This window comes from Palaemon carinicauda, chromosome 5 (assembly GCF_036898095.1).
Source record: "Palaemon carinicauda isolate YSFRI2023 chromosome 5, ASM3689809v2, whole genome shotgun sequence".
NCBI lineage: Eukaryota > Metazoa > Arthropoda > Malacostraca > Decapoda > Palaemonidae > Palaemon > Palaemon carinicauda.
The window spans coordinates 120046713-120064937 of record NC_090729.1 but is presented as its reverse complement, the minus strand read 5'-3'; the positions used below and the strand labels follow the sequence as shown (position 1 = coordinate 120064937).

General features: G+C 36.6%; 2 protein-coding genes across 3 annotated transcripts in view; both read right to left on the bottom strand.

Annotated features, from left to right (window-relative positions):
- Positions 1 to 253: 253 nt before the first annotated feature.
- LOC137641448 (uncharacterized) lies at positions 254 to 11302 on the bottom strand. 2 transcript variants are annotated; one of them, XM_068373992.1, is made up of 3 exons: positions 11159 to 11302; positions 3579 to 4395; positions 254 to 1334 (listed from the first exon to the last, which is right to left on the bottom strand). In XM_068373992.1, coding segments are annotated over exons 1-3 (1269 nt in total). In that variant the 5' UTR covers positions 11160 to 11302; the 3' UTR covers positions 254 to 883. The 2 variants fall into 2 exon arrangements, with proteins under 2 accessions (XP_068230093.1, XP_068230092.1); XM_068373991.1 differs by having other exon boundaries at positions 11077 to 11254.
- A 2497-nt stretch (positions 11303 to 13799) lies between these two features.
- Positions 13800 to 18225, bottom strand: part of LOC137640543 (uncharacterized) — a 5952-nt gene continuing 1526 nt past the window's right edge. The window contains exons 2-3 of the mRNA XM_068373056.1: positions 16422 to 17238; positions 13800 to 14780 (exon numbers count right to left, since the gene is read on the bottom strand). Of these exons, the coding sequence (XP_068229157.1) occupies positions 14330 to 14780; positions 16422 to 17238 (1268 nt within the window). The 3' untranslated portion in view covers positions 13800 to 14329. The remainder of the gene's footprint in view (positions 14781 to 16421; positions 17239 to 18225) is intronic.

Below are 18225 nucleotides of genomic sequence, written 5' to 3'. Positions count from 1 at the left end.
TCTTCTTCTTTTTCTACATCTTTTCCCACTTATATGTGGGGTCGATGTTTCTGGCCAGCGTTCTCCATCTACCTCTGTCCAACACTTCATCACCGGTTAATCCCTTTGATCGAAGGAGAAGAGGAGGGCAAGTAGCCAGTGAAAAATGTATTCTTTACGGGCTGCTTCCCCTCTAAATAGGTAAAAATGTATTTTGTGAGGTTCTTTATATTCATTTAGGGATTATCAAGAAAGGATAATGATAATAACCATAAAAGATAAACCCTTTAGAATTTATTCCATTTTCATTAGGCTACTTATAAAATGTTCCTTGCTATGAATGTCAAAGATTTTGAATTTACGATGATGTAAGGCGAATTTCAAAAGGTGTAAAAATTAAATATAGAATAGATTTAATCTTATCATACTACCCAGATTATTAATATGTACTGCATCGTATCATTTTACTATCAAGGCGATAAAACTAAGATTCTATCTAAAAAAATCAGTTCAGTCGTATATAAAAGTTTTACAGTTACAGCGTGAATAATTTACAATCAGTCAATAGCTTATCATTAAAATAAACCGAAAAAGGGACACTATAGATAAAATAAATCCATATATTACGGGCTATATTTGTTTTATAACCTATAGTAAAAACTATAACAGTCAGGGTTTAAACTCGAGCATGTGCCATGCAGCCATTACCTTAAATGCTGCTGCTTTTTACCTTAAATTACCTTAAAACTTTTTCTATTTTCCTTAGATTTTGAGCTGGAAGAACTGAAATTACCTTAGAATTACCTAGAAACCATGAAAATTACCTCAAACTGAGGTCGTTAGCTTAAAAGTTTAAACCCTGAATTAACGGTATACTTTAGTTAAGAACTGGTCCATAAGCGCGTCAGGAAATCAGACCACTTTCCATGAACTCGTCAAAGAGGGCCAGAAAACGAGGCTTGCAAAGAGGATTCGTTTTAAGCTTCTGCAAGGCCAATGTCTTCAAATCCTGCATAAGGGTTTCAACATCTGTTTCCGACATCTCTGGAACTTCTTCGGGTTCCAGCAGAAATAGAGGTATGATCACCAACGCGAAGAGAATGCCGTACACGCTCTTGCTTCTGAATTCTTCGGTGATTTCCTCTTTGGTAAAGTACATCTGCATACCACCCGCTTCGAGGACTTCTTCGTAGGTTGAATGATACAGGGACAGGAATCGGTCGAGGTTCGGTTTCCTCACATCTCCGTTGACGCTGGTGTACAGGAAGTAACTCAAGTCAGTTGCTGGAGAAGCTTCGCGGTTTATCTGGAGGTCCAGCAACGTAACTTCCACGGGACAGCCTTCTTCGTCATATCTGGAAAGAAACCGAGGATTGACTGATGTATCTACGTTTCTGCTTATCAGCTACCTACTGAAGAATATCTATATATACTTTCCGGGACTTTGACCTTTGACCTGACTCTCTCATAATGTAGACATTTTCATTACAATTTTTTTTTCTTTCTCTTTTTTTTTTTTTTTTTTTTTTTTTTTTTTTTTTTTTTTTTTGCTAAAACTCAGCAGCAAACCTTTTTCAAAGTCAAAATGGTACATTTTCTAGTACTCTGAAAAGCATAAATTTTGACAATACCCTGGAAAACATAAGTGAAAAAAAATAGAAAGAAGAATCATATAGGGTTCAAAGGTTTAGAGAATGTTATTTCAAGAAATTAATTGTAAAAATGATGTGGAATCTCTCTTCATTATCATTATCTACAAAACTTTTGACGTTGATTGAATAAAAAAGCAAATGGCAGAAATTGACTCAGTAGGACCTGTATTAGGAAGAGGAATTTGAACTAATGTTTCTTTAGCTTTGAAGGTCATAAATGACGAAAATTGTCTTTGGAAAAGGGTTAGTTACCTCTTGAAAACTTGGATTTCATGATATTTGTTTAATTTATTCTTTGGGTGTGGAGGAAATGCCTCCCTAAATCTGAATGAGGTCACTGGCAGCAGGGTGACGGATTGGGTTTAAGGAGATAGATAATATCTCTTCGAAATAACATAGAATAGTGTGCACAAATGTACCCTCAAGCAAGAGAACTCTATCCCAAGACAGTAGAAGATAATGAACATATGAAAAAGTAATTAATGGTAAATGTGACCAATAAAACTTTTGATTTAAGTTTCTGGATTATAAAGAGGAATTATGATAAACTCATCATCATCATCATCATCATCACCTCCTACGCCTACTGACGCAAATGGCCTCGGTTAGATTTTGCCAGTTATCTATAGAATGACTAAATCCATAGAGGATTCATTGGCTAAATTCATTAAAGGATATCCAGTTCCTTGTGATGCGCGGTGCCTATCTAACTAAGGCAATTGACCCCTGCCGGTCCATACTGATTCTAGTAAGATCAACCGCCAGGCATCGAGAGGGGAAGCCTTGCTTGCTTGCTTTAAGATTACCTTGCCCTGTCTTGCTTTGTTAAAGTTTTGTTGGTTTATATAGGAAATATTTATTCAATGTTGTTACTATTCTTAGAATATTTTATTTTTCCTTGTTTCCATTCTTCATTGGGCTATTTACCCTGTTGGAGCCCCTGGGCTTTTAGCATCCTGCTTTTAAAACTAGGGTTGTAGCTTAGCGAGTAATAATAATAATTATAATAATAATAATAATAATAATAATAATGGGTTGGGATCGATCTGCTGCCATGCAAATGCTAGGCGAATACATTACCACTATACTAGCCAGGAGGCTGCGTACGTTATTATATTCACAATGTTAATCTTAGTATCAACCCTAGGTACCTCTTTAACTCTAACAGCTTACTACTTCACCTAAAATATTCTGTTTCGATTGTTCATTACTTCTTTTGTAGTTCATGTATATCCTTGTTTCCTTTCCTTACTGGGCTATTTTTTCTTGTTGGAGCCCTTGGGCTTATAGCATCTTGCTTTTAAAACTAGGGTTGCAGCTTAGCTTTTAACAACAACAATAATAACAATAATAATAATAATAATAATAATAAAGGAAAAAAGCCGTTAAATGCGCACATGTTAATTTTGACTTTATTATGCAATTGTCACTCTTATGTGTCCCAATAAAAGCATACAAATAAGTTTCTCGTTAGCTACACTATTAATTCAGTGGCTCGTGTACACCTCATGCATCTTCTAATCTCGACACAGAATAGAATAGCTATTTTGTTTTACGAATGGGGCTACAAAAAATACAGAGATAGAATCAAAATTTACAACTTTTATGCCTGCAGAGAGAGAGAGAGAGAGAGAGAGAGAGAGAGAGAGAGAGAGAGAGAGAGAGAGAGAGAGAGAGAGAGAGCACCAATCTCATAGATATAATAAAAAAATCATGTTTTCTTTTCAGCAGATTATGAAACAAACCAGTTATTTTTTCTTTGAGAAGGTAGTTCCTTGAAGATGATAAGCTATCTGATTATGTGTATTGCAAAAAAATGGATCTCATTTTAAAGAGAGAGAGAGAGAGAGAGAGAGAGAGAGAGAGAGAGAGAGAGAGAGAGAGAGAGAGAGACACAGATTTGGGATTAGTTATGTAGTATCGAAGTTTTTAAATTACTTTACATACCTGAATACCATGTTATTGTTCCAAATATCCCCATGGCATACACTGGTGAATTTCTTACTCTGAAGATAAGACGTCATGTAGTACTCAACATCAGGTTTGATGGATTTAAGCCAGTTAATTGCTGTCTCATATCCGCCAATTGTTTCCAACATCATCACACTAGTATCAACACTTCGTTTTATCCACGATATAAACAGATCTTTGCAATTTGCACCGAATGACGTGAAGTCTTTTCCAAGCCATTCATATGCAGATGCTACAGACTCCACATTTAGAATCTTCTTCCTCAAGAGGTGAGATGCACTGTGAAGTCTGGCTAGCTCTGAGACGACCAGAGTGATGTGTGGCTCATCTAAACCTTTCCGTCTGTCATACATTTTAAAGCCTCTGGCTCTGAGGTCCTCGAAAAAGATTTGTTCTTTCCCCTCTTCTAAGGAAACGAGGAAACACTTTGGGTAACGAAGAGGCTTTTGACCTGTAGAGGTAATCGCTTCGTTTAGGGCTGGCACAAGTTCTTCATAAAACTTCCCTTCTTTCTCAAAAATGAAAGGCTCTGCTTCTTGAAAGTCTCCAAACTTCCTCTGGGGGTTTAACTTCACGACATAAGAGACTTCGCAATCTTGTTTTTCATTTGTAGAGTATTTGACTTCTACGCTCGTTACTAGACAGGCGTAGTTATCTCCTCGCTTGGTGAAGTCAACAACTTTCCAGGATTTCAAGACAGCTTCACTTCCCTTATCAACCTTTAGAGCTTTTACAACATTTTCTTCAGTAATCAGAGTCTCAGATGTACCGGTAGAATCTGTTGCAGTTGACACTGAAATGAAAAGAAAATATTAATCAATTTAGTGATGTTGGTTTAAGAATTGGAATAAGGACTAAGTGAGAGAAATAAAAGGTAAAGGTGTCTGGTTCCAGTTCTAGATTCATCGCAATACTTGCCCACCAGATGGTCAGCCGGGCAAGCCCAAGCCCCACTATGGTGCCCAACCACAGCAGAGGCCTCCTAAATAAACAGCTTAAACTCAGGGTCCCGGGCTTGGATCGATTTGCTGCCATGCAAATGTAAAGCGAACACGTTACCATTGTACTAGCCAGGAGTAATAAGAAAAAGAATAAAAAGATGAGATATGAGGAAACAAATAGATACAATGGCGAGATTAACTGTGTAATTTTGCTTGGCTCGGTAGATTTTCAAACACTACCTTTTAATTGCTTCAGGTGAATAATTAGTTACAACACAGTGAAATACACAATTTTACTGAGATAGTCCCTTGATTTTAGGTAACATAATTGAAAATCATACGCAAATGATTACAATAACATATCAGACAAAATAAGATGGTCCTTCATACAAAGGGTTATGATGCAGCATGAAAACGCTATTTTAAGGTTTAAGCTTTCACTGCAACAATTTTTCATCGAAGATGGAACAGATATTTCAAAATAAGAAACTAAAAGAGCATGTCAGAAATTTTAAACCAAAATAATTTAAAAAAGCAATCACGGATTTGTCACTTAATCTCTGGTACTGAACCCACCCGGTATTTACTACCCAGTCCAGGCACCCAGACTTATAGCAGGATGAATTAGTGGCAAAATCTACAAAAGGAATAGAAGTAGACTAGAAAAGGTCATCAACAAAGAAAGCGAATGGAGTAGACTACATGAAAGAACAGAAACTGTAAAAACAGCGCTAGGGAAGGGAAAGTGATCATATGTTGCACCCTCATTAACAGTGGAATTAAAGCTAATTGACAAGAGCTCGAACCTACAGGGTATTGCTGACACCAGTGAGCAGAACCTTAGGTGGTGCACTGTAGGGGTTTCTTGAGGGTCTTTGGATCATGCCTTTGTCCCCTAGCAGTATTCACTTTATAGACTTCTATTTTCATTCTGTACCCACTTGCATATGTATACACTCCATATTCCGTTTCTACACCTATTGCGAGAATGGGTTAGCAGGTGGGTTCAGTGGGTAACGTTGCCATATCCATCACAAGAAGTTTCTCAGAGAGAAGTTCAATCTATTTCAAAATTTAATGTAATTTCATCTATTTTGGTAATTGTAAATATCTAAAACAATTTCCATTCAATATATAGCTATTGTTGCTCACCAGAAATGAAAAAAATATCGCCGAAAGAATGACACACATAGTTGGCTTGAGCAGCACACCCATGTACCGTTTGCTAGAACAGAAGAGCAATGAGATAAAGTTTATTAGCAAGCAAAGTGAGCCTCAGGAGAACAGAGACCATTTGATGAACGTAATGTAAATCATAGGTAATTATGATACTTTAATAGAGATCCACACGGATTGTATGCTTAGCACATCCATGTACTGCTTCCCAGAACAGAAGAGTAATGAGATAATGTTTATTTGCAAGAAAAGTGAGGCACAGCAGAGCAAACATCATTTGTTTAATGTAACGTAAATTATAAGTAATTATATTTTAACAGTGACCCACAGGAGTGTATGTGTAGCACATCCATGTATCTCTTGCCAGAACAGGAGCAACGACATACGGCTTATTTATGATCAAAGGAAGCCATGCCTAAGCAAAAACCATTTAAGGGATTTATATAAATAGCTTGCAGGGAAGAGAGAGAGAGAGAGAGAGAGAGAGAGAGAGAGAGAGAGAGAGAGAGAGAGAGAGAGAGAGAGAGAGAGAGAAATATATTTTTCTGTGAAAAGAAGTGATTACACGATCAGAGACAGACGCAGAAGAGCAGACAGACAGATAGATATACCTTTCAGCATGAGAAGGAATAAAAACACAAGTGCAATATATAAACTTACACACACACGCATGCAATAGCATACGCACATACGGACATTATCCCACACCACACGGCATGGCACACACACGCACACACACAGATACACTCATAAAGGGATATGACATAGAACAACGAGCGTCGTCAAGTTTGTTGAAGTTATCCATTGAACTCACATGTTATCCCATTTTCGCTGCAGGTGCAGAAGAGGAGCAAAGAGTTTATATGTTACCCATTTTCTTTCTTCCATCTTGCTGGCCAACTTCCTAAAATTTTTACCACTCCCCTTGCACATGGGTGATGAATGAGCTCGCAGGGTCCACCAATAAGCATCAACTCAAATTCATAAACACATAAATCCAAAAATCTCGAGGTGATTTTACCGCAGGAGTAATACCAAACACAGGATATTTAGTCAATATAGTCTAGCAGAATGGAGCCCTTTTTTGGGTGAACGTGGTTTTAGGGTACCCACAAAGTTTTTTTGCAGATTATATATCTTTGAGACATGCTGATTCAGAATCCACTTGATGCCACCTTGGCACTCTTGAGCATTTTGCATAATATGCTAATTAAGTCGGCCATTATGAAAATTTTGTTTTTAGGGTATAACTTTTTTATTTGACCAGATACAAGAGAGATCATGATGTCTAGCCCCAGGTTTAGAGGGTTTCTGATTCTGATGATACCATTTTTAACATGATTACTAATTTGCATATGCATGTTATGCTAATTAGGTGACGGTAATAACGCAAATTGGTATTATAACTAGAGTATGCTTACTTCACCGAATAAAATTGTATTTTGGTGCCTACCACATATTTCAGGGACTCTGATTATCAGTCCTTTCTATTCTATTGTCTTTGCATATTAATAATTTTGCTAATTAAAGTTAGTATTACATTAAGTTTACATGAAGTATGATGTTATTGCAGTGATCGGTCTGTTATTTCTAAAGCAAAGATAACTGTTATTCCAGTGTCTTAACATCACTTTGTGGAGCTGTTAAAAGCTTAATAATGTCTAATTAGTTTGAAACAGAGAATAGATTGTTTAAGTAGGTCACACCAGATGGCAGTCTAAGTCTGAATAAGGGAAAATCAGAGGATTCATCACATCACAAGGAGGAGAACCAGTCCAGAATAAAGTCAGACGGTAGTGATAGGGAGAAGATTAGGGCCAAGCTCGCAATGTCCATCAATCCCCTCGATCCGAATGACCACACAACGGAAATAGTGAATGTTGTGAGTGGTAGAATTGCTCCGAACTCTGTCAATGTTCACAATGCAGTTGAGTTAGGAAAGGCCCAGATGGTACATTTTGAAGAGGACTGGCCATCAAGTTTCAATTCCCCCATTCCTAAGCCCACAGTTACGATGGCTGTTGCTGCAAAATCAGTTAGGGTTGGAGACACAGATGTCTATGATGTCAATCTCATTTACTCACGCGTACTTGGGCTTCAGCAAACCAGATCTATCAACCTAGAAGATGTTCTGAAACATGAGCTAGCTCCTATTCCAACCTCCATGTACAAAGACAATGGAGAATTGAGAATTGCATCAAACAAGGCTGACCTTAAAAAAAAGCTTCAAGTTGAAGTGTCCTCTCGAGTTTTGAACAAAGTAGATGCAATTGTTATCGATGGCTGCGCACTTCTGTGGTCAGTGCATTGGCCACAACAAGGAACAGTCAAGGACTATGTAGGCAACTTCATAAGGAATGTGATGCTGAAAGCTAAGGACTCAGAGGTCTACTTAACCTTTGATAGGTACTATGATTATTCTATCAAAAGTGTGACACGAGGAGCCAGAGGTGGCAAACATGCAACTCGTCAACATCATCTGAACCTTTCAAGTCCTATGCCCCCTCAAGCGGTTGTGTTGCAAGTCCATGCAAACAAAGTACAGCTGATTGATATCATCTGTAATCATCTGGTGGAGCTCTGTGTAACCAGTGGTGAACCCATTCACAACAAGATAGTTGTGTGTGGTCGGGACCCAATTCCAATTGAACTGTTCTGCGGTTATCAGATTCATCGCAGGGACCTCAGAACTACCCATGAAGAAGCTGACGTCACTATGATCTATCAGATACTACAAATTGCCCAAATGGACAGTGTAAAGACAATAAAAGTCATTTGTGATGACACAGACGTCTTTGTTCTCTTAGTGCATTTTTGTGGCCAGGAAAAGTTGAACTGTGCCCTGATCATGGAAGCCACAAGCTGTGAGCGGATCTCAGTTGACATACAGGCCACAGTGAAAAAACATGCAGCAATAGTGCCAAATCTTTTGGCGGCCCATGCGCTTACTGGGTGCGATACCGTTGCCAAGCTTCAGGGCATTGGAAAGGGAACTATGATAAACAAGCTGGTGAAGCAAGGACACGCTTTCCAATATCTGGGGGATCTTGACTCATCATTGGATAAAGTAATGGCAGAAGCTACAAAGTTCATTTCTGCATGCTATGGCAGCAAGGAGAGGGATGACTTGTCAAAGGCTCGCGTTGAACTATGGTAAAAAAAGATAGGCAAGAAGAACATTACAGCCGCCCCAGCCTTAAAGACCATCCCACCCACAACTGAGGCATTTAGAGAAAATGTCTTGCGTGCCCATGTTCAAACGGCAGTATGGAAATCGGCACCCCTGCCGGACCCTCCATCGTTTGAGCCTACTGACTATGGGTGGTCTCGTGAAGAAAGCACCAAAACACTGATCCCAAAGACTCTCCCACCAGACGTTGCCCTAGCACCTCCTGAGGTATTAGAGATGCTTCGTTGTGGGTGTTCAACCAATGAACCATGTAGTTCTCAGAGGTGTGGCTGTAACAGTGGACACTTGCCTTGCACATTTTTCTGTGCATGTCGTGGAGAATCAAACTGTCGAAATACATACAACAAGCAAAACGATGAGGCTGATGAAGGGGAGGACTATCAAAGTGGTGGAGAGGACAATGACTTGCTAAACTGAGTAACTAAAGACATTATGACTGCTAATTAGCATAATATATGCAGTTTATGCAAATGACTATAGTTCATCATCCTGGAGGTCTGTGTAGCAGTCTGGGACTAATTAGTGCAATCAGGGAAATGTTACATGTATCATTGTTATATTTTGCCATAAGTCGGAAATTTCAACCATTTACACTAAATTTATGCATATGCAAATCCATATGGAATGCAAATATATGCAAAAAAGGCACTAATAATGGCAAAAGTAAAATCTGAGACCCATTAACATTGGGAAAGGCATAGAAATTACCCTCTTAATGGCAATATATGCAAGCTTTAGCCAAAATACCAAATTTGGGTAATTCCCATCACCTAATTAGCATAACATGCATATGCAAATTAGTAATCATGTTAGAACTTGTATCATCAGAATCAGAGACCCTCTAAACCTGGGGGTAGACATCATGATCCCCCTTGTATCTGGTCAAATAAAAAAGTTATACCCTAAAAACAAAATTTTCATAATGGCCGACCTAATTAGCATATTATGCAAAATGCTCAAGGGTGCCAAGGTGGCATCAAGTGGATTCTGAATCAGCATGTCTCAAAGATATATAATCCGCAAAAAAACTTTGTGGGTACCCTAAAACCACGTTTGGTCCCCATTCTGCTAGACTAATAGATCTCAAGACTGAATCTTTAGAATTTGTGAAATGATCACCAAGAGTTATAACCATAGATGTGAGTCCCCGTAGATTATCTTTGATATTCTTCCACTGCCTTGGGTCAGAGATCTCGTGCTTGAGAGTACACTCAGGCATACTATTCTATCTTGTTTCTCTTCCTCTTGTTATTTTGAAGCTTTTATAATTTATATATGAAAGAATTATTTTAATGCTATCTCTCTTGAAATGCTGTTTTAGTTTATTTCCTTATTTCCTTTCCTCATTGGGCTATTTTCCCTGTTGGAGCCCTTGGGCTTATAGCATCCTGTTTTTCTAACTAGGGTTGTAGCTTAGCAAATAATAATAATAATAATAATAATAATAATAATAATAATAATAATAACCCACATCGTCAACTTTATCTTTTTTTTTAATGAGCTTTTAACAAAAAGTTTAGCGGGAACAGTGAACCAATTTCTAGATGCACAAAGAAAAGTTAATAGTTATTCAGTTAACTTGGAACTTCATTGGCAAATACAATAAATTTGGTGCATCTTTGGTACTTTGGCAAATGCACTTGAAGGCTAAGTTTTAAAAATCAATAATCATAAGTACAAATAAATTTCAGCTTTTATTTGGATTCTCAACACTTGATTTCAGGATCTATTTCATTTCTTAAGATTGAAACGTATTTGTTGCCACAAATTTCACTTATTTTTTTTTGGGGGGAGGGGTAATGTTAAAGATGAACCAAATGAATGGAAAAGAAATGTTTGGGGGAAAGAATAATAAATAGACTCTGACATCCCCAAAAGAGAAAATACTATTCTTTTGCGAAATAAATTCCTCCACCAATGACACCTGCAAGAGCTGCCTCCCTTATTACAGCATTTCTCAACTATGAGGATCAACTAGAAAATCCCATGCACAGACCAAACAATTTTTGAAAGAGATTATTTTAATCTTAACCTCTGTTTACGAAAAGTTCTACGATCTTGACTGAAACTAACTAACCAACGGACGGTAGTGACAAGTAGCAGTCAAACCCTCTGTCTTGGATAAAGTACCCACCGATTAACAAGCAAAAACTGACCAACAACGTACTTTTTAACAGTTGTATGTGTTCCTGTTTCCAGAGCGCAGATGTACCCACCGATAAGTAAGTAACAACTGATCAACAACGTACTTTTTTAAGATTTGCAAGTGATCCTGTTTCCAGCGCGCAGAAGATGAAATCCTGACTATCCTTTTCTCGGGAGGGGACAATTGCTACTGACTCAAGGGAATCGTGGACCTTTAAGCCTGCCCAGCGGACTCAGCCAGAGAGAGAGAGAGAGAGAGAGAGAGAGAGAGAGAGAGAGAGAGAGAGAGAGAGAGATGTTAACACAGTACCTCTAAATTACGTATTCTCGGACTATGCGTTGATGTGAATACAATTCATATCAGATAACATAGTGTAGTCACAACAATCACACGTGCACACATACACACACGCCAACCGACACAGACACGTTTGCATACATGAACACGTTTTCACACATGTGCGAACTCACACACATATCTATATATCTATCTATCTATCTACACAGACACACACACACACATATATATATATATATATATATATATATATGCGTATATATGTATATATGTGTACATACATATATACATACACACACACACGTATATACATATGTATATATATATACATATATATATATATATATATATATATATATATATATATATATATATACTGTATATAATGAGAAAGAAAAAATAATATCTCCTCTATATTGGCAACTGATTGAACTATATTTTAATCATGAACACTTCCCTGCATAATATATACAATCTATGTGGAAAAATTGGAGTAATGTACAATAAAAAATAAAATTTTGCGTGAATGTTTGCATTCATCTCATCTGAACACAAATCTTTAATAATTAGATGTTTAATTTGAATTTCATAATTTACCAGAACATAAATTCTTTTGATATGTTGTGGGTCTGATAATGTGTTACTGAAGTTATATTTGTAAGTATACATTAATAATAATAACAAAAAGAACTATTTTAATCCTTAGCTATATATTGCTATATATTTCTTATAATTTATAAACAGTTTGTAAATAATGGCAGATGATCGAAAATCTCTCGATTCATCTAAAATCTAAATAATTACTGTACTTAGTAATGAATTCGGCGACTTCAACTTTATCTTAATGAGTTTATTCTTCTCTTATTTTACAGCTGTATGCAAATTTGATAATTCCTTCATTAATGAATATTTCCCTAAAAAATATACACATGCAAAAATATAGTCAAGTTGTTGTGACAATGGAGAATGGGTAGAAAGTGTTGCTGAAGTTGTGACATTGGAAAAGAGGTAGAAATTGTTGCTGAAATTGTTTTTACAAGAATATCATAATCTTATACACAAATGTATATTTTTTAATCTTTATCTAAATAAATTAGGTGTTTATTGATATATAGTTTTATATATTTAGTAAATATTCTATACACCAAAATAGTAACAAAAAGTTAGCCTCATGTGCAAAAAATATTGGTTCATTCCAATAACTTATTAGAAAGACATGTCATAGCGTCCATATCTATACAAGATAACTTTGATAAAATTAATACAAAGATAAGGATTTATCAATAAGGATGCTCTGATGAAAGGCGTTAGTTGTTGGCTGAAACAGCTGTAGGCTGAAGTTGAGCAAATGGAACAGCACAGGAATAAATTCCGTTTTTTCCTTTAAAACTCTCGGCCAGAGAAAATATACAGAAAATTTCAACAGTGTAGTCTTTAAATAATTGATGCTACAAGTGATTTAACCTTTGATGAAAGTAGTATATATTGTATGTATGTAGGAGTATGAGTACTAATATGATTGAATATATGTCAATTTTTCTTCTGTGTGCATTATGACCTTTGTTTTGAATGGATTTGAAAGAGTTCTTGAGAATTTGGTCACCTGCTAATTCCTTTCTTATAAACACCTGCTTCTGTCTTGTTTGAACATACATTGTTTCTCTTTCTTCCAATTACATCCTCTTGTTCTAAAATCTCTCTTTTCTTCACTTCTTGTCACTTTTATAAATTGAAAAGTAGCCCTATAGACATGAAAACAACTACTTTTAAATCAGGATAGTCAGGCTCTTACCAACATAGTTATTAATACATTCACCTCCTTTGCCTCATAAGAACTCCCTATTGTTCTTAGGATGGATGGATTTGATGATTTTGATTATATAACCCAGTTCTGGTTCCTCTTGAGTTTATTCAGAACACAAAACGGGCCAGGGTGAAGGAGGAACACCCTCCATGAGCAGTTCTGAAATATATCAGGAGTTCTCTCCTTTAAATAATGTTTACTATCACTAACTGAATCACTTAATTTACGCTTTATGGACATTTAGTAATCTTTTTTATATAAAATAATTGCCATATCTTTGCTCAGATATCCTCTCTAACGTTTACAACGCTTCCAGAAGGCTAAAAGCACTGGTAACACTCCCACAGCCACTCACTGCACAGCCCCTACAACACTGAGAATGCTTCCAGAAGGTTATGATCATTGCCATATCTTTGCTTGTACTTTGAAGTAAGTAAAAATTTGAAGATATTGTAAAAAACAGACAAGTGAAAATTATGTTAATCCAAACATCGTTGCTAATCAGGAAAATAGTTCTTGGTGTACATGCAAGATTGAAGTAAAAGTGTCAGTTGAATATAGCAAATTGTTAAAGGTATTTTAAGATGTTCTTTAATAGATATTTTGTTTCTTGATTATTGGAAGAGGAAAACAATAAGAACTATATTAATATAAGATTTATTATATTTTGGTTACTTATAACTGTTGATATCTGTAAATATTAAAACGGTGAATAAAGCATTACATGTGTAGATCAAATTTTGCCCTTCCACCGATAATTCATAATCAATCAATAGTTTATTATTAAGATCAACAGAAAAAAAGACCATATAGGATGAGTTAGAACCGTACATAATTGGCTTTATTTGGTATATAACATTAAGTAAAGATTTTTAGCACAGAAATGGAATAATCATGCAAACACAAGTCCCCCGAAGGCTGGCAACAGAAATCACCTCCTGGTAATCCAAAAAGGCATGGTGATAAAAAAAAAAAAAAAAAAAAAAAAAAAAAAAAGAGCTATTGGGTCTGCCCCAATCTTTTCACCTCCCACTGCACTTCACTTTAACACTTTCCCCTCCAATCCCTACCAAAATCCTAATTCCCCCCTCCCCTCCCCCACCTATCCTATCACCCTATACTGTAGCTGTAGCTGTACCATATACTCTACATAAGAACAAGTCAAGAAACACGTCAGGATATTAGACCGCTTTCCATGAACTCGTCAAAAATGGCCAGAAAACGAGGCTTACAAAGAGGATTCGTTTTAAGCTTCTTCATAGATAATGTTTTGAAATCCTGCATGAGGGTCTCGAAGTTTGTGTCAGACATCTCTGGAACTTCTTCGGGTTCCAGCAGAAGCAGAGGTATGATCACCAACGCAAAGAGAATGCCATACACGCTCTTGCTTCTGAATTCTTCGGTTATTTCCTCTTTGGTAAAGTACATCTGCATACCACCCGCTTCCAGGACTTCTTCGTAGGTTGAATGATACAAGGACAGGAATCGGTCGAGGTTCGGTCTCCTCACATCTCCGTTGACGCTGGTGTACAGGAAGTAATTCAAGTCAGTTGCTGGAGAAGCTTCCCGATTTAGCTGAAGGTCCAACAACATAACTTCCACGGGACAGCCTTCTTCGTCATATCTGGAGAGAAACCGAGGATAGACTGTCAAGTTTTCTTAACATGCTCATGTAAAGAGACTGGCGTACGTGTGTTACTGCTTATCAATTATTTACCAAAGCATATCTTTATAAGCTTTCCAAACCTGATAACAATGAGTCTTCAGAATGGGGAAATTTCATTTACATATAAATTTTTGCTATAACTTGGTAAACAACCTTTTTCAATTTGAAATGTTGAATTTTTGGTGCTCAAAGAACCTTAAATTTTGACAGTACATGTGAAACACATAAGTGAAATTTGAAAGAAAAAAATGATGCGGAGTTCAAAGTTTTGGAGAAAGTATCAACAAAGAACAAATATAATTTTGAGTAATTCACCGTAAACACATTCTGGAACCTTCACCAAAATTATCTAGAGAACTCTTAATACTCCTTGGAAAATAATCAAATAAAAAAATGCTCAGTAAGACAGGTTTTTGAATCAATGGGTTGTTTAGCTCTGAACGTCATAAATTACCAACTTTGTCCTTAGAGTAGACAACAGTTTCAGCCTTTTAAAGATAATAACGAAGTAGGGTAAAATTATGGTCACCTGTATTTTACTAGAATACAGTTGAGAACAGTATATTTTTACGGAGAATTCCCGATTTAAATTACGTTTTTTTTTTTTTTTTTTTTTTTTTTTTTTTTTTTTTTTACCAGAGTAAGTATTCAAGAATGCTTTGGTTTACGAGCAGAATTTGGTTATGAGATTACTCCTGGAACAGATTCAGCTCGTATACCAAGGTATTACTGTACTTGCTTTTTTATAGATCATTCTTTACTCCTGTATGGAACAGATTCAGGTCGTTTACCGAGGTATTACTGTACTTGTTTTTATTTCACAAGTTTTATTTCCTTACTGGGGCCTTTTTTTAGATGCATCATTCGACTTCTGCAATCTGGCCAATAGTAGTAAATAAAATTAGGATAATGATATTAAGGATTATAATTTTAAACTATAATCCTGATAATAGTGGTAATGATAACATTTACAATAGTTTAGATGATAAATGAAATAATATTTGTCATTAGTCCAGATTATAATGTTTTTTCTGTGATAGAATTATCCAAGATTTCTGAATTATTGATAATTAATTCTCTGATATAATGTAAGTCAGCGTTATTTCCAAATGAAAATGACTGATATCTATGCAATGTCGGGTTTCGAAGGGGAGAAAATATCCAGACCACCAAAATTTAAGAATAATTTGCCAGAGTATAAGACAAAGCAGCCATTTTTTCTTTGAGAAGGTAGCTTCTTAAGAGTGAGAAGCTGTCATTTTTCATGCCATTGCGACGAATGGGACTCCTTATGAAAGGAGAGAGAAAATATGAGTAAATTGTTTAAGGCCAGGAACACACTAGTGACTCTGTGGCGCCACAAAGCCACAGCATCGTGTGGCGGGGATGTGGTCTCCCATAGGTTTCCATTGTTTTCAAGTTTTGCCGCGCAAACTAGCGACTGTGGCAAGCGACTCTGGCTCTCTGTCGCTCATCCCCCCCACATGCGTGGCGTGGCTTTGAAAACAATGGAAACCTATGGGAGACCACATCCCCGCCACACGATGCTGTGGCTTTGTGGCGCCACAGAGTCGCTAGTGTGCTCCCGGCCTAACTTACCTGAACAGCATGTTATTGTTCCAGCAGTCACCATGGCATACGCTGCTGAATTTCTTACTCTGAAGATAAGGAGACAAATAGTATTCTACATCAGGTTTGAGGGAGTTAAGCCAGTTAATTGCTGTCTCATATCCACCAATTGTTTCCAACATCATCACCCCAGTATCAACGCTTCTTTGTAGCCATGATACAAATAACTCTTTGGAATTCTGAGTGAATGAGATAAAATCTCTTGCAAGCCATTCATATTTCGATGATATAGTCCCCACTTTCAGAAGCTTCGTTTTTAAAAGGTGAGATGCGCTGTGAAGTCGGGCTAGCTCTGAGATGACCAGATTGATGTGTGCTTCATCCAAGCCTTTCCGTCTGTCCTCCATTTTAAAATCTCTTGCTCTAAGGTCCTCGAAAAAGATTTGTTCTTTTCCCTCTTCTAAGGAAACAAGGAAACACTTCGGGAAACAAAGAGGCTTTTGACCTGTAGATATAATCGCTTCATTTAGCAAAGGCACAAGTTCTTCATAAAACTTTCCCTCTTTTTCAAAGATGTAAGGTTCTGCTTCTTGAAAGTCTCCAAACTTTCTGTGGGGGTTTAGCTTGACCACATAAGTAACTTCGCAATCTTGTTTTTCATTTGTAGAGTATTTGACTTCTACGCTCGTTACCAAACAGGCGTAGTTATCTCCTCGCTTGGTGAATTCAACAACTTTCCAGGATTTCAAGAGAGCTTTACTTCCCTTATCAACCTTTAGAGCTTTTATAACATTTTCTTCAGTAATCAGACTCTGAGATGTAACGGTTGTATCTGTTGCAGTTGACACTGAAATAAAGAAAAGAATGGTCAGTTGTTTTAGTGACGCATGTTGAAGAATTCGTAAAAACAATAAAAAGAGAGAAAAAGATAGTAATAAACAGTAATGAGATATGAAGGAATAGTGATGAGGAACTTTGTCTTCTTCCTTTCAGTTTTGCTGAAGCTAAACTAGCTAGTTTAATTGTTTGGTCTCCTGAAATTAAACTACTCTTGGCGGACCTTGATTCTTATGGTGTAGAACTGTAGACCCAAATTTAATTTTCTAGTTTTTTTATTAATGGCAGCTGATTTCTTAGTTTTGGGTTAGTCTGCATTTTTTTGCAAGTTAGAAGGAAGCCGTTAACTTTGCACTTCTTAGAGAATTCGTAATTTTACTCTATTAGGTGAATGTGTTTGTGGAAACTAGCCCTGCTGATTACTGCCCAATTTTTATGACTTCTCTTGTATCAGAAGTTTTTAAAAATCTTTTTGCAAAACAACTAAATAGTGTGCTAAAGATAATCATCTGTTCCCTGGCTTACAGCTTAGATTTTGCAAAGGCCTTGGAGCATGTTATATTCTTCTTACAATCTTCAATACTGTACAGAAATCCCTTGATTGTGGTCAGGAAGTTCGTATGATTGGTCTTGATTTTATTGTGCTCTTGGTTTCAAACTTAAACAGATGAGAGTAATTGGGTCTTTTCTTAGGATCCTTATTGAATTTATAAGTAATAGATTCCAAGAAGTAGCTGTTGATGAGCACCATCGTGACTATACTGTAGGAATATAATATCTGGTGTTCCTTAGGGTAGTGTTCTAGGCCCATTACTTTTCAAACTGTATTAGCATGATATGTGGTGTTTCTTGAAAAACAAGCTCGTAATGATGCTACTCTCTTTGCATCAATTCCCTCTCCTGAATGTAGACCTATTATTGTTAAATCAATTAATAGAGATATATATGACTGAGATTGGTGCTTATTGCGAGCCAGCTCTGCAAGAGTTGAGATTGA